This window comes from Peromyscus californicus, unplaced genomic scaffold (genome assembly GCF_007827085.1).
Source record: "Peromyscus californicus insignis strain IS unplaced genomic scaffold, ASM782708v3 Scaffold_18__1_contigs__length_77618521, whole genome shotgun sequence".
NCBI lineage: Eukaryota > Metazoa > Chordata > Mammalia > Rodentia > Cricetidae > Peromyscus > Peromyscus californicus.
Genome location: NW_026294480.1, coordinates 33,921,152 through 33,945,913, shown reverse-complemented (window position 1 = coordinate 33,945,913; position 24,762 = coordinate 33,921,152). Strand labels below are relative to the sequence as shown.

Below are 24,762 nucleotides of genomic sequence, written 5' to 3'. Positions count from 1 at the left end.
AACTCTCCCTTCCCAAACAACTAAACTTGTTAACATGAATTGCAAGAAGCACTCTAATCTAATAAATATTAAACACACTTTAAAATATTATTTTGTTCAACTATATACAAATTTTAAATACATGTACCCATGCATATAGATTGTAGTGATATTGATTGAATTTAGGGCCTTGCACATGCTAGGAAAGCTCTCTATCACTGAGATATAACCTTAACCTATGAAATTTATTTTTATATTTGTCTATGCATACTATGTGTATGCAATTTCTAAGCATATAAGCATGTAAACTGTGACTAAATGTTAAAGAATTTTTACTAATGGGATATGGAATCCAAATTTTTGTGACTTATGATAGCTTGATATATTTATAGATAAATAAGTAAAATGAAACAAGAAACCTAGAGATGATCAGTCTTCTGAATGGGTCCATTTTCCATTACTATTACAAAATACCTGAGGCTGGGAAATTTCTGAAGAAAAGAAGTTTATTCATCTTGCAGTTCTGAGATTTGAGATCAAGCCTTTGGCTTCTGCTCAGCTTTGGTGAGCACTTCATGGTGATGACAACACAAGATTGGAAGCATGTGTGAGAGAGAGTGCATGCTAACATAGGAAACCAAAGAAACTGAGGAATTAGAGCCATACTTTTCTTTAAAGAATACCTTTCTTGGGAAGGAATTGTGATTCCATTCCAAAGTCATGGAATACCTTCCAAAGTCAAGGCTCCCAATAATCTAAGAACCTTGTACTAAACCCAGCCTTCTAAAGTTCCACCACATCATGATACCACCATATTGGCTACCAAACTTCTGACATGAATATTTTTGGAGACAAGCAATGTAGAAACAATAGCATCACTACAGAAAATATACTGTCAATTTGTTATTTAAACATTTCTATTTTATTCTTCTTGGCTTGGAAACTTTCCCCAGGTTGCCAAGGCATACCCTTATGTGAATAGATCCAAGATATAGAATTGAGGTTTTTATTCCCTTCATCCTTAATTAAGGATGGACTGCTCTGTTGGAGGCAGAGTCGGGGAGATATTAAAAAGGAGGTACCTGCCCACCAGATAAAATATAGCTATATAGAAAGGAAGGGAGCAGACATCAGAACAGAGCAATACTCTAGTGTGAGCCAAACAATTTTCTTACCATGAAATCTTTACAGATTAAGTAAAAGAATTCTTAAAATTGTGCTACGTAAGGAATGGCTTAAGTAAAAGTCTTACACAGGTATGAAGAAATCAGCTTGCTGTTATGAGGCGCGGACACATGGGGAATTTCCCTTCCAGATGAGGAGTTTCCATAGCTCTGATGATTTTCTTGCCCACTGGCTTTCTTTTTATTCATTCTTTCCTCCCCTTCTCTCCTTCAGTTCTTTCCTTCCTTTTTTTTGGTGGGAGGGTCTCACTAAGCATGCCTGGATGGCCCATAACTCACCATGTAGACCAGGCTGGACTCAAATTCTCAAAGGTTTGACTGCCTCTGCTTCCTGAGGGCTGGAGGTGTGTGCCACCACACCTGAAATCTTCCTTTTCTTTGTAGAGCTTTGTTGCTGGTGGTAATAGTTTATACAAACTCTGCTAGACAAAGCCTCTGCCCTTCCTGTGAGCCAATGCTTTACATATGGACCTCGGAGTTCTAAGCCAGAGCCAGCAGGGGAGTTTGTCTGATCACCACTGGGCATGCAGGCTCCACCCCAGATTTACTGAATTGCTCCAGCTGGGAGGCAGCATAGGGATCTTTGTTTTTAATGCCTCTTCTTGATTTGTATAGTTTTAGGTTTGACCTCTCAGGCAGAACATACAGTCTGGTAGTTGGAAAAGGAGAAGAGTCAAGTTGAGTGGCTCCTCTACCGGCGTCAAGTCAGTAGACACTCACACTTGAATGGCAGTTAAACTCACATTATGATGTAAGACGTAAGATGTAAAGATGTAAGATGTAAAGATGTAAGTTGTAAGTAAGATGTAAAGCGACTCATGGCTATAAAGGGAACAAAACACTGGAACTGGATGAAAAGGAGAGACTTTGAATCCTTCCTTTGAAAAAGACATGTGTGAGTTTTTGAGATGTGTCTGCCTCCATATGGGATGGGTATTTCCTACACACAGCTGAGTGTTGGAAGGCAGGGACAACAAAGAAACTTAAGACACTCAGCTCATGACAACTACTGGGGGAGTCAGCATTATTTCCTTTTAGAGATGCAGGATTAAGTCTTTGAGAGGTCAAATGTCTTACCTATCCTCATTGAACTAGAAAGAAGACATGGGATTCAAACCAGATGACTGGAACTCACCAGTGAGTTTTCAACCACTTCATCTACTACCTGGATGGTTCTAAATTCAGGGTACTATTAGTAAATGGAGGAGATAAAAGAAGTAAAAGTATAGAGAAGGTAGGGAAAGAGAGGGAATGGCTAATATATATGTAATGAAGGGAATATAAGCCATTTACTTGGGCCATTAAGAGAACTCAAATGTTTTGTTAGAACAGAGCGGAATAATGAACCTTTCTAAGCTGGTGACTTAGTAACCTTGAAGCTGTAGGTCAATAAACAGGAAATAGTCACTTAATTTGTAGTATAACACAGAGTTCCTGTCTCAGGGGAAATTTTATAGAATGTCAACAGCAGCAAAAGTTCAGATCAGCTGTTGAATTTCACATTTCCATGGACAGAGAAGGTCTAATACCCCCACGTCCTGAGAGCAACAGTCCAGCACTGGTTCAAGAGCAGTATCTTTGGATTAGGAGCTACAGTGGCTACTTCTGACACCAACACAGATGTCCTGCGTGGTCTCCCCCCATGCTGTAATTTTAAATGCAGCTTTATTTACAGATTTAGGCGGGTCTGAGCACCGAGGCTAAGCGTGGCTCTCAGTCTCTGGGCCAATGCAGCTGAATTACATTAGCTAGCATGCCCATGAAGACATTTCCCAAGGTCAATAATACTTTTTCTCCTGCCACTTTTACTCATGCTTCTTCATCCATGAATGAGGACTGCTTGAGCAAACCTGGGTTTTAGAAAAACACAGAGAAGGAATTGGAGTTCTGGGCATGTATACCCTGAGTGTGAATCTTTCTTTATTTGATTTCAGAAAACCAGTCTTCAATCCCATAGCCCAAGTTTCCTCCAGATCAATGAAACTGGTATGGGAAGAGTCACTTTACAGAATTATTTGGGGGGAAGCTCTGAATAGTGCTAGTTTAACAAATGTTTACCATCTCTCACCTAGAAAATTTGGCTACCATAATCTACACCCTAAAGCTAATTCTAACATTTTTTTTCAGGTAACAAATAATGGGCACTGTAATTAGGCACATACTGTGGTGATCCTTCTGGTATATTGTCTTGGTCAGTCTTCTCATTGAGGGTACCAGAGGGAGTTTGGTTTGGAGACCTTGATAATGACAAGAAAACCTGGACCCAAAGATGGGGAGCATCATTACTTGGAAGTTCAAACTCAAAGCTCACGTTTTCAACTTCTTCCTGACAGTATGTGAGTCTAGAAGGCAATTTCTATAGCAAGAGCAGGTAGAGAGGTTGTGGGGCATAGTAGTGCAGACTGGAGATCCCTGCATTAGAATGCCTGGGTTTGAATCACGGCTCAGCATCTCTTAGCTGCATATGTTTTGGATAAGTCACTTCTCTGTCCTACCATAGTCTAGACTTCCGTTAGATATGGAAAACAGCATCTACCTCAGAGGATGGTTAGGGGTACTCCTAGCTGTTTAAAAGTGTTCAGAACAGCGCCTGGTAAAACAACTACAGTGAGAAACAGTTTCCAGTGCTGAGTCTGGAGGCAAATCTGTTTCTTGCTCCTTTTCATCATGTACAAAATGTCTTACAAGTTTGCATCAGATAATAGTCTGCTGGTGTTTTATCAATTAGATATTTTGTCAATGTTTTCTTAATGTAAGAACTTACTTCAGCCTCTTTGTGATAGGAGTGGCACTAAGACACACATTAGGTCCTCGAAATCACAGGGCAAGAAAAATGAGAAAGAATAAAAGCATGGTCTTCAGAATCAGAGCAGAGACTCCTTCTGAATCCTAGCTCTACCACAAGCGAGTGTTAACCCCAGGATATGTTGTCTGCAATTTTGAAATTCATACTATAGTTGCTATGTCAGATTTATTTTTAAAGGCCACAAACCTCAAGTGCAATATATAAACATTTGAAAGGTCATAATTTACTATAATTGTCACAAATAATGTGGCATAAATTCTGGTACTTTCATTGAATCCCTTAAGAAGTGGGATAGAGGCAACATTTCACTTAATTTTTATAGTGAGCAACCCATCAAGTTCAAAATTTAAGTTTTCTTCTAGCCTCCCAAACCTTGTGGTTTATGAAGTAGAAAAAAGTAGCATCTACACATCCCTAAATATAAACTACAGTGAATCATGCCCAAAATATTTTGTAGAATTTTAAAATAGTGTATTTATATTTTGTGTTTTTTGGATAGCTTTTGAACCAGAAATTGAATGCAAGAATGAGGCAAATATACTACAGCCTTGGCACAGGGAAATCACATAGATATAACTATAGACTATAACGAAGTTTACTGAATAAAATGGCTTTTCCGTTTTAATAAAAATACCACCCATATTTTTTATAGTAGTCTCCCTCCAAGTTATTGGACAGATGAAATAAGGGGACTAGGTAGAGCTGGAAGAGCAGAGTGGAGACAGTGAGAGCAGACCTGTATGTTCCAGTGTGCCCTGTGGTCCAGCCAACAGAGAAGCCTCCTTTGGCCCTAGAGTATCTTCTCACTCAGGGCTCCTGGATGAGGCCCCACAGCAGGTTAGCACACAGTGAAATCTCTCCTTCATTTTCCCATTTCACTGGCTATCACTAAGCCCAGCCTTGAGAACACAGAGCCTCTCCAGCATTCTTGATACTTGCAAGATGCTGAGAAGGCAATGCAAAGATTAGAAAGAAGGTTGTGTGGAACTTGTAGGTGATTTAAGATTCAACAGCTACAAATAATTAGAGCTTCTGCCTCGGATGAGATGCCTTAGGAGAACACACGCACCGTGATCTCTTTACCTAACCACAGAGACTCAACCCTTGTCAAGATCCTTGAAATCCTCCTGGGATTACCCTCCGAGTCCTTCATGCTCAGGTGAAGATGTCAGGTGAAACTCATTATTGCTATCTTTCCCCCTCTTCAACAGCTCTATTTCCTTCTCATCAAAATTCCCACGGCACAGAGGTTCAGTTCATTTTATCCCAAGTAAGATCTAGAATCCTTCAGACTTGGAGGTCATCTTGGAGTTTATGATTTGTAGCTAATGAATTTATAATGTTCAAAGTAATAGCTGTAGTACACACCTGCCTCTCCCCACACACTTTCCACTTTACTATCATATGTAATCTATATACCTCTATATACATGTACTTTTTAGACTTTGCCTATTAGATAAAATGTGATATTTGTCTTTCTGAGCTTGGATTATTTTTTTTAATATGGCAATTTCCAATATTATCTATTTTTTGTAAATAATATAAGTTCATTATTCTTTCTTCTGACTAGAACTAATAACGAACTCCTACCATGCTTCTGTGATGGGCACTGAGGCTGGTTATAGCTTGGCTATTGTGAGCAATGAGGTGATGCAGTGTTAGACATGAATGTGCGTGAGTCTCTGTGGCGTGCTGACCAAGATTCACTCGTGTGTATATGCTGGAGTGGTAGAGCTATATCATATGGTAGTTAAATTTTCAGTTTTTTCTTTTTTCAGAAAATTCACACTGTTTCCAAAGTGGTTGCAAAAACTCACATCCCCAACAGAGAGGGGGTAGAAAGGGAGAGAGAGAGAGAGAGAGAGAGAGAGAGAGAGAGAGAGAGAGAGAGAGACAGAGACACAGAGACACAGAGACACAGAGACAGAGACAGAGACAGAGAGACAGAGAGAAAGAAACAGAAACAGAGAGAAAGAGACACACAGAGAGAGACAGAGAAAGAGGCACACAGAGATATGAAAGCAGTAGGGGTGTGGTTGAAGGGTAAGAAGGGTGATCAGGGAGAATGGAGAGTGAGAAGGAGGAAGGTGGTGATAGAGAGTGAGCATGAGAAATATACAGTTATTTGTATATAGGGAAAATACAAACTCAAGAAAAAGCTATATTTCATGCTTGTTGGAGAACCCACTTTGGAGTCCCCAAAGGGCAATCACGTGTTTCAAAGAGGAACACTTCCTTGTGTTGGACATTATCATCACAGCCACTAAAGTCATAGATTTTATTTCAATGCTGTTGTAGTATCTGATTTGATTACTAAGAGATACAAATTATAATTTTAATCATCATGCCAGTCTTGCACACTTAAATAATGTGATCTTTAAAGGGAACCCCCTGGGGAAATTTAAATACACTCTGGCAGTATCATAATGGTCAAACGGTTTTTGAAGTTCTTCTTTGGGAAATTCTCTTTAACTTCATTCATGATGCATTAAAGAAAATGAGTCTTATTGCTGTTTAGTCCCAACCCAAAATCATTTAATAACTCGAGAAAAATTTTGGAACCAATATTTTCATTATCCGTGACTGGCTGGTACTGGTTATCTTCTTGTCCTTGCTTGCAATTTCCCAGGGCAATTGCAGATAATCAGCATAATGAACAAAATACCAGCATTTCATTGTTACCGTTGCTTTCTGTAACACGACTCAATAAATTAATACGCCTTCTACATGACTTTGAATAATACCACGGTCTGCTAAAATGGGGACAAGAGCTTCTGGCACATAACTGTAACCACCACTGATCTGAGAGCTATGTCTTCATTCTTTCAACTCCTCTACCTTCCCCTGGCTGCTCCCCAGGATTTAAAGAAAAGAAGTCATTATTTTATTTTTAAGTATGCATATGCTGTGTATGCTTGTGTGAGGGTGTAAATGTTTGGTGCTGGTGACAGTGTATCGTAGAAGAGGATGTCCGATGGCCTGGAACTGGAGTTACAGACAGTCATGAGGCCCAAACTCAGGCCCTCTGCAAGAGTTAGTATGCACTCTTAACCACTGAACCATCTCCCCAGACCAAATTTTGTTTCTTTCTTGTTTGTTTTTGAGATAGGCTTTCACGATGATGTAGCTCTGGCTGGCCAGAGACTCATTTTCTAAAACTCACAGGGATTCATCTGCTTCTGCCCCTCCAGTGCTGCATTTAAAGGTGTTCAGCATCACACCTGGCTTCCCTGGGACTCTATGTCACTGTCATAAACAGGTGCTCAATCAATACCCCCAATTCACTTGTAGGTTGAGGGTTGAAACCCAGGCAGGGGGCTCTGGACTAGGATAGAGACATCAGGCAAACACATCAACCTTTCTCTATTACACAATTTCATTTTCTTCCCAGCCAAGTCTCCACAAAGTGGACTTAGGCAAGTAAGCCCCTTTAAGACTTTAAAAATCTACTTCTAATTATTTTTCCAACTGAAACCTACATTTTTTAAATGAATTCTGGTTTTTCACCTGATGGTTGGCTGTTTATCAAAGTAAATTGGATTTTCAAGAATTTGTTTTGTGCCCCCTGTCCCAGGTCTCTCAATTTGTCACATTTACTGGTAGCAGTTAAAACGGATCATTGAATTGACTATTTTGCTTTCAAAATGTTGCATAAATCAGCCTGCTCTATGCCTAAGTGCATGCTTTTCTTATTTAATCAATTCAGCTGGTTCTGATAAATCTTTTCACCTCCTGTGTAGTTATCCTGGCTATTCTTTTGTGTATGAGAGTGAGGATGCTGTTGAACTAGAGTAGGAAATAGAGCTCACAGAACAAGTGACAAATTTCCAAATATCTGTGACCAAGAGTCCTTCACAGGGAACTGTCCTTTTAGAAGGCTTTGCAACTTCTTCAGTGGGCCTTTATGGCTTTGCAAACATCAAGGACAGTCATGTTCCATCTAGTGACATTTCAGCCAGTGATGAACTGTCTGTATGATGGTGGTGTCTCGTGGGAGGCCAGCTCCCACCTTTTACAGGAATCCTATGAGGGGGAGAGAGGAATAAGGAATTTGTAGATAGAAAGATAGCAGACATGAGACAGACAGAAACACAGGGTACCTTGGGGGAGGACCTGGGTCAATACCCAATGGCCCCTTCTGTCTCTTCAAAAGGGCTTTTTATAACAATGCCAAGGGGTGGGGCAAAAGACCTCCCCCTTGCTAGATCAAAGCCTACCGCACAGCCAAGTGCAGACCCTTCCAAACACTTGGTAACCCCTACATTGTCAATCCATCTTCCTATGCAGCCCTGCTTGGTAAAGCAAGCTCAGATCTCACTAGGAAACCTCTGCGGGCTTCCACAGTGTCTAGTCAGCTCTATGCTTGTCCATTCTCTTAGGTACTCATGATGAGTAAAGCACCAAAGGATGCATTTCTTAGGATGTGTCCCCGTTGTTAAGCAATGCATGACTACACTTTAAAAATCTCTTTTCTAAATATTTTTTTTGAACATTAGTTTCATCCTAGTTTTTTTCCCTCAAGTTCATTAATTAGGGTATTGTGTTTATCTATTTATTTTAAATTAATCATTGGTATTATTTTATAAAGACTTATATTCTTTATAAAATTTAAATTGCTCTCTTTTATTTGCTTTGGGCATATCCCCTCCCCTACTCCCTACATCTTTCTGCCTCCTCCACTTTTCCTCCCCTTCCATTTTCTGTTAGTCCCCCTTTTTACCCTAGACAGTTTAACTTTTACTCTCATGTTACCCATATATACATAATTTTAAGGATCTACATAAAATCTATGAATCATAAATGAGAAAAGAATGTAATATTTGTGTTTTAGAAACTGACTGAATTTGCTTACTTGGTGATTTCCAGTTGCACACATTTTTTTTTCTGAAAATGACATTTTGTTCGTCTTTATGGATGAATTAAATTCACACACACACACACACACACACACACACACACACACACACACACATCATATTTTCTCTGCCCGTTCCTCTGTTGATGAGCCATGAGGCTGATCCCCAAAAGTAGCTATAAAATAATTACCTCCTTATAAAAACACCCTGAAGGCCCTCGGGTTGGTTAGGCTGGGTGTATGGATGTCCTCTCCTCTGTTAGTGATGTGCTAATGAGGCACCACACCCCATGTTTTCAGAGCTGGACAGGAAACAGATAGAAGCCAACATCATGCTCAGTGGAAATGTTCATGCAAGCTGTACAGTAGGTGGCGTGTATTCTTATTGACAAATGAGCAGCTGAAGCCCCAGACGTTAAATGATTTTTCCAGAGTCCCAGGTTAGTGTGTGGCAGATCAGAGCCGAGAACCAGGCTTTGATGGAGTCTGGATGCTTGGTCAGGTTGCTGAGATGGCTCCTCCATTGGGTTTTAGGAAATTTTCAGATAGGAAAGGCTAGCATGACTGTTCAAGGAACAATGGATGCTGGTTAATTAGGGAGACTGGAGGCATTGCTGACTGTTGGGGACACTACAAAATAAACAAAGAGAGAGACTGCCTAACGTCAGGCAGTGGTCATGTAAGCTGCTGGTTAGGTACAAGACGTGTTTCCACTTCTATTTTTATATTTCTGTTCTCTCCTCCTCCCCTCTCTCTTCCTCATATATTTAGAGCAGAACCAGAGAGTGGAATAAGAAGGAAAAATGAAATCTTATATTTCTATATTAACAGGGAGGATCGAGGAATCTGTTTAGAGACTTAAAGTGCGGGGATGAATAGGGCTCTAGTAAAATCCAGGAACAAAGAGAAAGCCAAGGAAACAAATTATTTCCCTCTTTATGCTCCAAAACATATATAAACGCATACGCCCACATATGCATGATGGCTGGCCATGTCCACCTTTCCTTCAGAAAATACCCGAAATACCTATTTACCTGCCAGAAATTCCCTGCCAACCTGAGTCACCATTTGGAGTCACCCACAGTCTCCTCTGTGGTGGCAGTAAACCCCAGATTCCTTCATCGCTTGTAAGGGACACATGCCTTTGCTACATCTGATGCACAGGAAAGTGGTATGAAAACACAAATATTCCCCTGTTGACAATAAACAGGCATCCAAAAACACATTCCTTTGAAATGGTGGCTCAGGTACCCCAGGCCAGGATCTCCAGCTATGCCCTTTTCATTTTAAAACATTTTTTTGTTGTTGCTGTTGTTGCTAGAAATCTCCAGTCTGTATATTCAAATTGAGATAAATCATGTAAATCAAATTTAAGCTTACGTTTCAATAACCTGAAAAATGCATTTGGTATCAGAAATACCCCAGTTAAGATCCGTCACTGTGGTAGATGTCATGACATCTAGAGTCACTGGATCTGTCTGTTGAGGAGGAAAACAAACTGTATTCCCACTCCATCAACCTATGAAGGGTTCTCTTGCTAGGAGACAGGGGCAAAGCAAGCTAGGGAGCTGGTCTTCCAAGCTTGTTTCTCCCTGGGATTTTATTTATGGGCCTTTCAAGTCAGCAAGCTACCCTGCTCTATGTTTGACCTTTGTATAAAACTCATAGGAGCACAGGAAAGTTTAAATAAAGGCAACACATTCCCTGTAATTTTACTCTGGCCCTTGATCTTATTAACATACTCCAACGCTTTTGTAGCGATGCGTTAATCAGTCTTGTTCATAGTGAAGAGGGCCATGATGGCATCTTAAGCTATGCACAACGAAGCTCAGTGTTTTCTATTCAGATGGTTCTCAACCATAATGCCATAATTACAGCATTTTTTTTCAGCAGCATCACCCACACACTATAATTATAGTTAAAGTCAAGGCTATGTTTACAGGGTACTAAAAGGGGTGGGATTGCTTCATTTTAAGTGATCCATTCACTGCCTCTGTTGGTAGCTGAAATACATACTAATGAAAGAGTCATGGTCCTAATACAGTTTTCTGAACAACAATTTCAGATACCAAGAATCTAAAAGTGAAAAGAAAACCCTAAAAGCTCTCAATCTCAAATGAAAAGGTATACACACACAATTGCTAGTCTGACGCCACAATGACTCTTGATTTGAAAGTCAAGAGTAGGCAAGATTGTGGAGGTTAGCATGCTGCTGGGGACTGTGGATCTCAGAGTTCTCTTGCTTGGTCTGCCTTATTGTGCAGGTTATGGTAGTAATTTTTCTCCTAGGTCGTGAGCCTCTAGGATCACCACTCACTCAGTCACGTTTATTCTGCAGGCCCATTCATTCCTATAAGACATACTTTGTTTGTACCTGCTACGAGCCAGGTATCACTCAACGTGCTAAGTAAACAGCAAGGACAAAATAGAAATTTCTTCTCTCATGGAACTTAGGTATAACGTACAGAGTGGATAAAGGGAAAGCTTTGATGGTGATGAGTGATGTCAAAGCATCCATACTGTCTTGCACACCAACATTTCACTCAGTCAGCTTTGGATTGAGACCTACCATTTCCCTTTCCCCTTTATTCTGCCCCTTTCCAAATTAGATTTTCATACAATGTATTTTCATAACATTCCTTTCTCTCCCCCAGCTCCTCCCAGATCCTCCCAAATCTCTATCCACACAATCCTTTTTTTCCCACTCTGACAATTTCATACATGTTTGTACTGAATCTGGGTCATTCTCACTCCATATTACCCTTTCTCGCCCCCCTTTTCTCTCCTATCGAACCTCCCCCTTTCCAACAAGCCTTTGCCTACTTTGATGACACTTTTCAGCTTTTTTTTGTTTTCATCCACTGAGTTTAATTAGGGTTGCTTGCATGAACATGAGTGGGCATTGTTTACTAGAGCATGGGCAACTTATCAGTTGTCACACCACAGAAGAAAATGACATTCTTCCCTCAACACTCATTAACAGCCCATTCTCCCTCAGTGAAGGACACACACTTCGTCTATGCAGTACGTCTTCCAAAGCCTCCAAGAAAGGAGCTTTGGACTGAGGTTTATCCAGTTATACCATTTTGAAAACAGAAAAAGGGTGTTATCATGTCAGAACATTTATCTGTGCATACAAGCTTCTTTTATTCCTAGCAATTACTTCTAACAGAGATGGGGGAACCAGGTCACCATTTCCCAGGTGCCAAATGCTGTGATAAACATTTTACAGAATCTTGTCTAAGAGCATCCCTGTGGAGATAATGAAGCAAGTCGGCCAGGCTGGAGCTGCTTCTCTATGCTTCCTCTCAGCTTGTGGCCCCATCTTTCCCATCAGGTACCCCAGCTGTGTAGAGACTGGAGAGCTCCTCGAGGCTCTCCTTTTGGTGCCCCCTGCTTTTCTATCTGTAAATGGACAAATTAATCTCTCACCCAGACTGCCATACTGGTGGTGGATCAGAGACCTGGGGCTTCACAGGCTCCTAAGCCTTGCAATTCTTTATGGGTGTAGACAGCAACTGAAAGAATTCGTCACATTGAAGTTTTATTTACAAAATATCTTTTCCTCAAAATTGTACAGCTATTGTCTGAGAGTCTGTGAGACTCATTTCCTTAAGAGGTGTTATTCAAGTGTAAGACATACTACACAAGAGGTAGGGTCTTTTCTATAACCCTGGAGAAGACAGAAAAAAGTGAAGTAGTGAATGAAGGGAAGGGCAGGTAGCGTGTTTCCAGTGACCAGGTCACTGTAACCCTGAGACTTGTGGCCAGAATTTCAGAAGGTTATTCCAATTCACAGGAAAGAAAGCTTCTGTTGCGGCGGGGATGGCATTGGGGTTTCTCTGTTCCTCTGAGGACTTGTGCGGGGGTATGCCTGGCACAACTTTATGGGGCACGAAGCAGTATGTGCTGACAGCACAGCACAGACAGGCGCTCCACAATATTTGCTCTCACAATAATTCAAATTTGGGTTTAACATGTCTTTTTAATATGGAACCCTAAGATAGGAAAAAGAAAAGTTACAGGCTAATTCTCAACAACACATGAAAACTCACAGAACTTAACAAAAAAAAATAAAGGTGTGAGTGGCACTTAAGAATACCTCAAGAACTCATGAATTGCCTCTGAAAATATATCTATTGTAATAGTGTAATGTTTCAGTTTTATAATACTTTGCAATGCACATTAACCTAAAGGGAAGGTCTTTCTTTCTTTTCTTGAAAATAGATTCTTTTCTCATACAATATATCCTGATTATAATTTCCCCTCCTTCCACTCCTCCCAATTCCTCCCCACCTCCCCTAAGGGAAGGTCTTTTATTTTGGATCAAGAATTCAATGGCAGCAATCACTTTATAAAAGATGTACAGCTGTGCAAAGTCAGACTCTAGCTGTCTGTGGTTCTGGCTTTCCTTGCACAAGTATTATGGCTTAATAATGGCTTGTCTCAGATAGTTGCAAACAGTCATCCCGGGTATCTATCACCAAGTCTTCAAATGTGGTCAGCTTCCATTTGGTGGAGTAGCTTTAATAGCAACAACTGCACAAGTCCTTATTGATTTCCAGACAGTTAATTCTTATTTTACAATATAGTTTATTTCAGAAGAGTTAGCTATGAAACAAATTAGTAAAGTGAGTGTTGTGTTCTCATTACCGCATTACCAAATTGAAACTAATTTTTTACAGGAAACTAAAAGATGGCCACCTGCATAAAATGGATGATTAGCCTCATAAAATGCCATACCACAAGTATGTATATGTTTAGGATAGGAGTTGGTATAACTTCTTAGGGGGACAGATAGGATGTATTTTAGGCTCATGGGCCTTTGCTTTGTATCTTAACGATACTGAAGTAGTCACAGAGAAGCTGAAACAAATAGACATGGCTGTGTTCCAATAAAACTTATAGAATATGCATCTGGTCTGAGGGTTAGTTTGCAAGCTCTGGTTTAAATAATTGTTGATCTAAAGAAAAGACGACCTGAAGTAGCTTATTTTGTAACACATGTTGTGAATTATAGGCAAATGCATTCTTCATAAAACTGATATTTTCATTATTGTTGTTGTAAATCACTGCCCCATATTGACAGTTTCTTTCAGTATAACACATACTTTTTGACTGTATTCATCCCTCTCTTTTATGGTCAAGTAAATTTTTCTAAAAACTTTAAATGATTCTGGGGAAATCAAATTCTACATGAAAAAAAAAAAAGAGTATAGGCTCCCAGCTCAAGTCATGTGTGCAAAAATCTCCAGTCAAGAGGGCTCAAATAGATACACAAAATGATCAAACTTCAAACTGCTAAGAAACACTGAAGAAAATCCTTATGGTCTTGCAATTGACCAATAAATACTATATATTGTGGATCATGTGAATATATATATATTCAAGAAGTCATACATTTAAACAGCTTTTAAAGAAAGACATATAGTCTCATTACCCAGTTCCAAGTACTCTGTTTAGAAAACAATCAGCTCTTGAGTGTTTTTGGTTCAAGCGCATATTGTCTCACGTTGCATGCTTGCCACTAGGCCCTCAATTACTTGAAAAGTAATCCCAGTACTTCTGCTTCAACTCTTTATTAAATCCATGCATCTTTTAAAATGTGCAACATAGACTCTTCTTTCTCAGTAAACATGTATCAAATACAGGACAAAGCCAAGGAAGAGTCAATAGTTTTCCTTCAATGTATAACTGTATATTACCTAAAAAACGCTGTTTATCGTACACTGAAGCTACGTAGTTCAAGGGCCTTTCAGGATTGATAGTCGTAGATGTTCGATCCTGGTGATACACACGTCTACCATTTAGAATTTAGGGCTCTCTGGTGACTAAGGAATTGGGTTTGAAGTAGTGTGACTAACTAATCAACAAATGAACAGGCTGCAGGCAAGACTGCAAAGGTTGTAGCCCACTATGGGCTGCTAAACTTTCCATTGTCACTTAAGAGCGCTCACCACCTACTGGGGCCATCTAGGAGAATGCTGATTTTGGATTTTACCTTGAACATGTATGCTCTCCTTTGCAGAAAAACCACTCCAGGAATCTGCATATAGAGTACACGCAGGCACACTGCAATTTCCTGGGAAGGGCTTCGACACACTTTGGAGACTTCTAAAGAAAAGTGTTATCACTTTCTGACTATTGGTTTTACATCCCTCCCCCAAAGAAAAAGAAGAGAATATTACATGTGTGCCACCCAAAGGACCTTCATCTTAGAGGTTTCCTTATTGACGGCTGAAGCATGTGCAGAAAGGAGGAAGAGGTTTCTCATAAGTGAGTGGTAAACATAGAGTTACCATTTATTATGGCTCGGAACACTGTTAGGAATCAGAGGGATGTTTAAATAATGTTACAACTGGATATTTATCTGGTAAAGAGCCCTTGTTTTCCATGCACTCCACGTGAGAACAGCACAGTTTGTAACAAAGCACTAACAAGCATGTCATGATCATTGTCGTCTCTCTCTGGGTATTTGAGGTTGGAAAAGAGTCACCAATAACTGAATGTTGATGTGGCTGTTCGAAGAATTATCTCACTTCTCCCTTTTTTTTTTTTCTTCCTGAGTTTGCGTCACACAGCTCAGGCTAACCTTGACCTTGTTACATAACGGGCTGGTCTTAAACTACTAACCTTCCCGGTGCCAACTTGCCAAGAGCTGGGATTACAGGCAAACCTCACTATATCAGGCTTTATTCTTTGTTTTGCTCTACTAGGAGCAGACACACAGCACTGCAGTGACAGTATCCTCTTTACTCTTTGATGGTCTGTCAATGGTGCCATGTAAGCCATCTTCTCTGTGCTCTCATTTTCCTTGTATAGAGTGCATAGTTCTACCTGCCTGCCCGCTGTTTCTGAAAAGCAAGGAAGAGGTTTGGAGAGCAAGCACCACGAGACTGCTCGGCATTGTCTGGAGATTAGGGCTGCATGTGAGTCAGGCAGAGTTTACCCCTCATTTGGGTGCTAGAATGAGCCAACATAAACACTACTCTCCTTATAAACCATCGACAGAATCCGTGTTTACTTACTGAGTCGCTGACTGAGTCTTTTATAAACAAGTGGACTGTCAAGAATTCACAGTCAGCTTCGATGTCAGAACCTAGTCAGTACTGCTTTCCAGTGCATGCCCAGAGCCCAAGTCCTTTATAACACAGGGACGGTGTGTGTGCCATCCAACACACACTGTGCAGAGCCATACTTCTGCTATGTTGTATCTCACTTAGCAGTACTATCAGGCAACGACGGTTTTTTTTTTCCTTTTATTGAAAATACATTTTTTTCCCCTCATGTAATATATCCTGGTTACAGTTTACTCTCCTTTCTTCTCTCAGTTCCTCCCCACCGCCATCTGGATCCACCCCCCTCTGTCTCTCATTAGAAAACAGACAGGCTTCTAAGGGATAATAAATATATTATTAAATATAATAAATAATAATAAAATAAAATATAAGATAACATAAAAACTAACACATTGGAATAGTACAAAACAAACAAACAGAAGGAAAAGAACCCAGGAAAAGGCTCAAGAAACAGATATCGATGCAGAGAACTGTTTGTTTGAACATTCAGGAATCGGATAAAAACACTAAACTGAAAGCCATAATGTATACACAAATAGCCTATAGGGTAAAAAGAGAGAAGAAATAATATAAATAACAAAAAAAAAGGGGGGGATATGCCCTGACATGTAGTGGGTAGCCGTTCCAGCTTTGAACTGGAAGTACCACCCCCATTGAGGCTTTGGTAACTATCACACCTAGAAGGCGGAGCCGAGAGAGGACCCCTGAAGAGCCGAGATCCGGATGTGCCGGCTCTCTTGGTTCCTGGATCCTGGACGTTGGAGGTAGACCAAGCAGAGTTCTCCAGAGAACACCGCTGGACTGTGCTACACCTTTCCCAGACCCTGTAACCTATCCCTTCACTTGTAAGTTACCCCACAAAATAAACCTCCCTTTTAACTACATGGAGTGGCCTTAATATTTAAACCACTACTAACAGGATATTATGATACTAAAAACCTTCAAAGATGCCTTTGAGTTTGTTTCCTGTTGACTATCTATTGCTGGGCATGCAAGCCTACCCTAAGAGTAGTCTGTTTCCCCAGTGAGATTCCCTTGGAGGAAGCTAAATTTTCATTTGCAAACAAGGCAACAAGTTTTTATGTTGAAATTATTCAATAATAATAATAAAAAGAGCTCTTGAGGCTGAGAGAGTGGTTCACTTCTGTTGGAGCAGAGACGATTTGTAATCAGGAGCAGGGCTTCCTTCCCCTGGGCAGCTCAAGTGCTGTCAGGATACAGCACTGATTCCATAGAGCTCTTCTATAACATGCCCCAACGTCAAACTGTGGCTCTAACTTCATTGCCAGATTTTAAAGTTCAGCGGAAGGTGTTTTGGAAAAATTCTAAGTATAATGGATGAGAGACTATGTTTATTCCTCCCTTTTTATGAATTAGCACTGGAGGACATAAAGCACGCTGAAGTAATGAGGAAGGAGTTAAGCATTGGGGAACCATTTTTTTCCCCCTACATTTCTTTTACTAAAAACTCAGAATGTTCTAAAAACTTACAGGAACTATAAGATACAAGGATTTAGAAGATACAGACCCAAATGTTAAGGATTGTACAGTCTACTAGTGGGGGTCAGAAAATGCACAAAAGTTTATATTCGGCTGAAATAATGATGATTTTATGACACATATTAGAGTTGATTGGGGGTTAGTTGTACTGTGTTCAGTTTAATATATGTTGGACTAAAAATAAGAGCCGCAAGAGTGTGCAATACATACCATGTACGTTTAGAAAGGGTCTAGGTACTGCTGCTTAAAGATAACCTTTATAAGAACTTTATGAATTGGCTATTTAGAAGCCTTTCTGCTAAATGGACCTAGAATTAAGCTGCCCCTAAATACTTATCTTTCTGTCTCTAGATTCCTGCAGCTCTCAAGCCTCATTGGAGAAGCCTCTTTCTGCAGTAGATGGTGCTTAACACGGAGCTCCATGACCAGCCAGTGTGCAGAGGGTACGAGACTGTGGAGTGCTCAGCTCTAAGTGAGACATCTGGATCACATCCCCACCTCCCGAGGATCAGAGATTACGGCAGAAGAGGAGGCAGAAAGATGGTCAGAGCAAGAGGTAGTGGATGACTGCAGAGAAACAGTGCTTTTTGGACAGACATGTCATGGCTTTTGCACCCAAGAACGCACAGCAAGTATGACTGCAAGGACAAGACCTGGACGAGATCAAGGCAGACACATTTCCAGCATGGGCGGCAGAGGGGCTCAGGAAGTGGCACCCTGTCTGAGGAGCCTCTGGCAACTGATGGCTTCTGGGAGAAGGAAAGTTAGCTTTTTTCAGATTCACCCTGATAGGCTGCCCTTGTTCCAGCGGATGGAGTGTCAGGAGCCATTGTCAGAAATTGCTGCAGGCCAGGATGCAATTAAAGTTTATAGCAATTAATAATTCAGATGTCAACCCACCAGAGGAATGTTTCTCAGATGGGACACCCTGTCTGGCAATCTTACCGGTCCCTGACTCTGAATACTGTTGCTTTCACCTATAATTTCTTGTGCAATAACAGCTATGATATCTCCCTATTACTATGCATTCTCATGTAATGTGTACTTGTAATCTCATGATTACATCACAGTCTTATGGGCACACATAGTTGTGGATGGTCAAGAAGATGGTTTCTCATTTAACTGTATACGTTTGATGAGTAGAAACATACTTAAATATGCCTCATAACTAGATCTATTGTTCCATGTGGACTGCAGACACTTAGAAGTCTTGTTCTCCATCCTTAGCCACTGACAAGACAAATTGGCCAAAGTGTCCTTGTGGAACTTTCACAGAGTGGAATTGCAGGTGCCTGGCCTTGCTGGATCAAAACCCTTCAGAAGAATTATAGTGAATTAGAAGTGATAGTGGAGGTGTCTGGCTTGTTATATCTTAGTCCTTCAAGAGATCAATAGCACTTATGTTGCCTTAAGCTTCCTCTACCACCTCTGCCTTATCAACACCTCCCTTCTCTGATTCAAAAAACAATTAACACTTATTTCTACACCAGTTTTTAATGCAAGATTTTAGGCTCAGTAGACTAAATATATATAGACTCTGAGATTCAGGTGACAAACAGAAAAAGGGTATCAACTGACTAATCATGTCCAGATCTTATTAATCACATAAAATAGTAGACACACTCTTTGTCTTTTCCTCAAATCTTTCATTGGTTTAGTTTCTTCCCTTGTACCCTTGTAGCTATCCCTTAAAGAGATGAGCCAGAACTTTTACAACCTGCAGGTGTGGTCAGTCACCATTAAGCTGATCAAGTCTTTGCCAAGTGTGACTCTTATCAGAATGCTTGTCCCTGAGAGTTTGCTTTGTAGTTTTTTTTAATTACTAAGAAGTTGTTAATGAATAGATTATGTATATGTATATGTATATGTATATGTATATGTATATGTATATGTATATGTATATGTATATACTTGGGAATTGGTAATGGGTAGAAGAATAAAGATGAAGAGAAGAAAAAAGGTGGAAGAATAAAAAGAAGAAACAAAGAGAAATATGAAGAGACCCAAAGAAACCAGAAGAAACTAAGAACAGAAACAGAGACATGAGAGAAGCAAGACGTGTGTGAATGGATTCCTTCGCCCTCAGATCATTAGATTTTTCTCATTTGTTGTAGCGTCCTTTTCTGGCCCCTGAAGAGAGTTTTGGGGCTGGACCCCAAAGGCTTTCGTTAATGAACTACACCCATGCATATCCTGGCAGCACTAAGAGGACTCAGACTTTAAAAGAAAGTCCATGAAGTTGGGAGGGAAGAGTGGTGTTTGGGAAAGTACACAAGAGTTAGAGGGGAGGGAATGGATTTGATTAAAATACATTATATTCATGTATGAAGTTCTCAAACAATACATTAAAAATACAAAATTTCATTATAATACCTATAGAGACACTGGAACAAAGAAGTAATGAACAGACATTATCATGTAGGACATAAGCCATGGATCAGGGACTTAAAGTCATGCTGTCTACTTCAGAGAGTGAATTTTTACACTGCATTATATGAGTTCTCTTTTGAGAGAAAGAGAATCAAGGGATTCCAAGATGAAGCATGTATCTTCTTGGGAAGATTAGGAAACGTTTTATATAGAGTAATATTTAAAAACATGCCTAAGGGACAAACAAACAAACAAACAAAAAACCATGCCGGAGTGTTCCATGCCAGGAGGAAAGAGATACATTCTGGGAAGGAGATATGATAATACGAGGATGCAAGGAACAAAAGTATGGACGTTGTGCTGGCTCATTGTGAGCCTTCACTTGATCAGATTGAGACACAGAAGAGCAGAGTACACTTCGAGGTGTGTGTATTAAGGTGTTTAGAGAAGACTGACATGTGTGACCCCAGATAAGGAAAAAAGAACTTTCCTGAAAGTGGGCAATGCTTCCCCAAAAGGTGGGGGCCCCAGGGGAACAAAGCTGGAGGAAGGGAGAAGACTCTGTGTGTCAGGACCTGCGGCATGAGTGCTTTTGTTGCTGTTATAGTCGGATACACACACACACACACACACACACACACACACACACAAACAATTTGTTCTGTTCTTTGAAGCACCAAAATAAACACTGGATAGAAAAGAGCTTAACGTTAGTGCTGTCAAACTGTCAGGACCTGAGATCACCTTGGAGAGAAGCTTCCAGCTACACCTGTGAGAAATTATTGACCCCTTGCACATGCCTGTGAGGTGTCAGGGTACAAATATTTAGTTCCAAGATGGCTTTTTAAAATGAGGGGGGAAATTTTCCTCAGAAGGACACGGTCCTGTAAAACCTCCTTTCCATAAGTTTAATAAAATCTTATACATTTGGCTTAAAGTTCATCAAATCTCTGAAAGTGTTTTTATTTTATTTTTCTTTTATGGTGCATTGTTTTCAAGCCATTTGTTTGATTATAAACTTGTACATAGGGTTATTAATTGTGTGTTCTTAGTGTATTGTATGTTGAACATCAGCTTTACAGGTAAAATTACTTGATTAGAAAAAAAATGAGGTCTTTGCTAGAATCAGGCCAGTATTTTCGCATGGTGTAGACTCCAGTGTCACGTGTACATCACAGGTAAGTGTCTATGGTATAGTGTGGCACACACGGGAAGGTGATGTGAGCATTTGAGTCTATCTATCCTGATGAGCTGCTCCTGTGTGTTCTGTGTGGCTTGTGCCCACTGATACAAATGTTGTTTAGCACAGGGCTTACTTTATCAAATTATCTCTACAATCAAAGGAAGATTGTATAGATTGATAAAGAAAAATGAGAGGATAGGATATTTGTAGCATGAATCTTAAATGGTCTTATTAATAAAAACAAACCTGGAGCCAGGTATTGGGGTGAATACCTGTCTCCAGGTTGTTGGAAGATCAGAGAACAGAACAAGTCACAGCTTCCTCACCTCGCCAATTCCTCAGCTGATCCTGTTTCCTCAGGCTGGATGCCTCTGAGTTCTCATTCAAATAGATCTCAGCTGAACTGTTGCTCAAAAGCCTAAAAGCTTAACCAGCATCTAGTTCCTCGTCCTCATGCCTTAAATACCTTTTTGCTTTCTGCCATCAGTTCCAGGGATTAAAGGCATGAGTCACCATGCCTAGCTGTTTCCAGTGTGGCCTTGAACTCACAGAGATCCAGGCGGATCTCTGCCTCTGGAATGCTAGGATTAAAGGCTTGTGTGCCACTATTTTCTGGCCTCTATATCTAGTGGCTGTTCTGTCTCTGACCCTAGATAAGTTTATTAGGGTGCACAATATTTTTGGGGAACACAATATCACCACAGATATTTCTGTGGGTAAGGATATCAGAATGCTCGATTTTTACCAGATCTAGACAATAATTTCCTAGCTTTTTTACTCACCACAAACAGGAAATCATTACATTCAAAATGATAGGTACCTTGAATTTTGACAAGACATGACGGTTAAGCTCCCCAGACCTTGTGAGCTGATAAAGGAAACGGCTCGGGGAAGCCATGCTGGTCAGCTGAAGGGAGAACAGAGAGCAGCGTGTGCTGTTTATGTGTAGAGGATGGTTCCGAGGTGTTGCATGTGCCATCAGTAAATATTCTTAAGTGACTCTGCCCCGTCTTACTACAGAAAACAATAGATACTACTCATTCATGATACTGAATGAAAAGTTGCTGGACCAACCAAACATAACCCAAACTGCTCCTCCTTCTGCAACCTCTTGTGCTCCTTAGGGAGCAGATGAACTTGTTTGATCTTTCTGAAACCGGGCAGTTGTGAAGGGTTTGCTGTCTGGTACAAATGACAAGTAGATGACATTGGCCATTTCCTGAAAGTATTATCAGTCCGCACTTTGCATCACTTGCAAAGGAACCTCACATTACAAATTTATTTTACAATTTACTCCTAAAATCCAAATTTTGGTTCTATGACACTGTAATTACAAACAATGAGAGCAACAGCTTAAAATTAATTAAATATACCCTTTCTCTTCCTTTTGTTTTATTTTGCATGAAATGGACTCTAGAATATACTTTTTCAAATAAAGAAAAATCTATCCCTAGAATCTAATTAAATAAGTCCCTACTAGGAGATCAGGAAATTTTGGTGATATAAAGGAGTTAGAAAGAGCATAAAACATAATCATTGGGTTAAAGCTCAATATAATTTATTTGTGTCGCACATACAATCTATTGAATTTTGTATACTATGCTAATGTACACACTAAAAGAACAGGATTGGTGTTGAAGACTTGGGATCCCAGCACCCACCCATAACTTACCAGTGGCTATACCACTGATGAAAGTGACCACAGATACACACAAATGAGCAAATATTCAAAATTCCAGGAGGTAAGTGGTATCACGGAACAATGAGCAAAGTTCCGTGGTAGAACAGAAGACAGGAAAACTGGGCCTAGAAGATTTGTGGAACCTTTTCCACGAGCTGAAGATTGAGTTCAAGCTTATGGATAAAGAGGAGATGATCAAAGGACGAGGGTGTGTGTGTGTGGCGACATTTAACAAAGAATAGGGAGCTCATATGAAGGCGGTATTTTGAGGTATAAGGAAATTCGGTTGGAGAGACAGATTCTATCTTTTGTCAATGTAAGCATTACATAATACTTCCAAATAACAATAATAATGTTAAAACAGGATTTGTAAAACAAGGCAACTTTCTAAATTAACAAATTACTGTTGATCCACAACAAATCCCTTTCTCTCTGTAAGCTTGGCCACACTTAACCTGCAAACAAAAACCAAACGGAAAAACGAAGAAAGAGCTCTATAGAGAAATTGAAAAGTAAGCCCTGATATGTGCTTTTTGCCTATAAAATTATAATTCTGTCACTTTTCCTGTTACCAGTATCGCAAATAGAGAAAGGATAGTAGCTTGAATTATGCTAGCACATGGAAACCATCAGTGCGAGTTAGTAAAACGACAGAAATTCTTACTTGTCTCCAGGCTTGGATTAATTCTTTGCAGAATTGGGGAAGCTCTGCCAAGAGTAGCTGGTGTAGCTGGAAAAGAAAGAGAAGAAAATCATTAGTCAAGCCCATAGAAACACCATCTGCTGTGACCCTGTTACAGCATCATTTTTGGATAACCAGCTCCCATGCAAAAACTCCCATTAAAATTAAAATTGTATCTGTGCACTAAAAGGAGCTTGTAAAGACAGAGCAAATGGAAGCCCTTTGGTTGCCATTACTTCTGGTCTCATGCCCAGACACAATAGAGAGCAATGAAAACAATTCCACCATCTATCACTTGGGTCCAAACTCAACTTTCCCTTGTGCATATGACGGGGAAACACAAGTTTATTTTTATTTTTTTTTTTTAAATTACAAAGACCCGAGTTTAGTAAAAAAAAAAAGTTTATTTTTGGAAATAATATAAGCAAGAACATTCCTAGGCATGGGGAAAGAGTAAGGGGAAGTGCAAAGTTGAAAAAGGGAGACATGAGTTGTTTTTTTTTTTTTTGATGGAAAAAATGGGCAGTAAGTCAGTCATTATAACGCAGCTAGGAGCAGGAGGCATGGAAAGTACAAAAATGGAAAGTAAGGCTGCCTTTCCAGTTGGGTTGCTTTGCAAATGCCCCAGCTACAAAAGGACTAAACTGCTGTCTGGTCTTGGTGGGAAATATCGTAATAGGACTGGCTAGATCATCTCTCGTTACCATCAGGACACACTAAACACTGAGATTTAAGTGAAAGCCAGGGAAGCTACACATGATACGGCTAAATCAATACTTAGTCTACCTACTGTACTTTAACGTATAAATTCTTCAAAATATTTGTAAGACTCAGTGATGAGCCTTTTTATAGGTTAATGGGTTGACTGGTGGCTGGGGACTTCCTCCCTTAGTGTGGAAGCTGGCACAGGAAGAATCAACGTGTGATCACAGAACTGGCATTTTTTCCCCCCAGTGTTATCCAAAGCCTCTTGGAAGAAGGAAGGGACTATGGTTGTTTGTCATCAATGGGCAGTGGTTTAATAAATGTAGTCAAAGAATGCAGCATTCACAGAAAACGTAAAGGTCTGAGTTTAGGGGGCTTCAGTTAATCAGCAACCTGGAGGTGCTTAGAGGGTACAGTGCTTCCTCAGCCCTTTCTCGTGTTCTTCATTTGCTATGATTTAGATGTGAATTATCCTCCAAGGGCCCACGTGTTTAAGCTTTGCTCCTCAACCAGACACTATTTGGAGGTGGTGGGAATTCAAGAGATGAGGGTGAGTTGGGAGGTCTTCCCATCAGAATGGATGCTGGACCCTTTGCCCTTTCCCAGCCCTGAGGTAAAGTGGTTTCTCCATATGCTGCTGCTAAAGCGCCCTCCATTTCATGGGCTCCAAAGCAGCAGGGACTGACTAATCACAGTCTGAAAACTCGACACCTGTGAGTCAAAGTAAAACTTTTTCTC

The 24,762-nt window shown here is 40.2% G+C and overlaps 1 protein-coding gene across 1 annotated transcript in view; it reads right to left on the bottom strand.

Annotated features, from left to right (window-relative positions):
- Ghr (growth hormone receptor) overlaps positions 1 to 24,762 on the bottom strand; it is a 261,833-nt gene that overhangs the window by 48,406 nt on the left and 188,665 nt on the right. Inside the window, exon 8 of the mRNA XM_052743766.1 lies at positions 23,302 to 23,367. Coding sequence (XP_052599726.1) covers positions 23,302 to 23,367 — 66 coding nt within the window. The remainder of the gene's footprint in view (positions 1 to 23,301; positions 23,368 to 24,762) is intronic.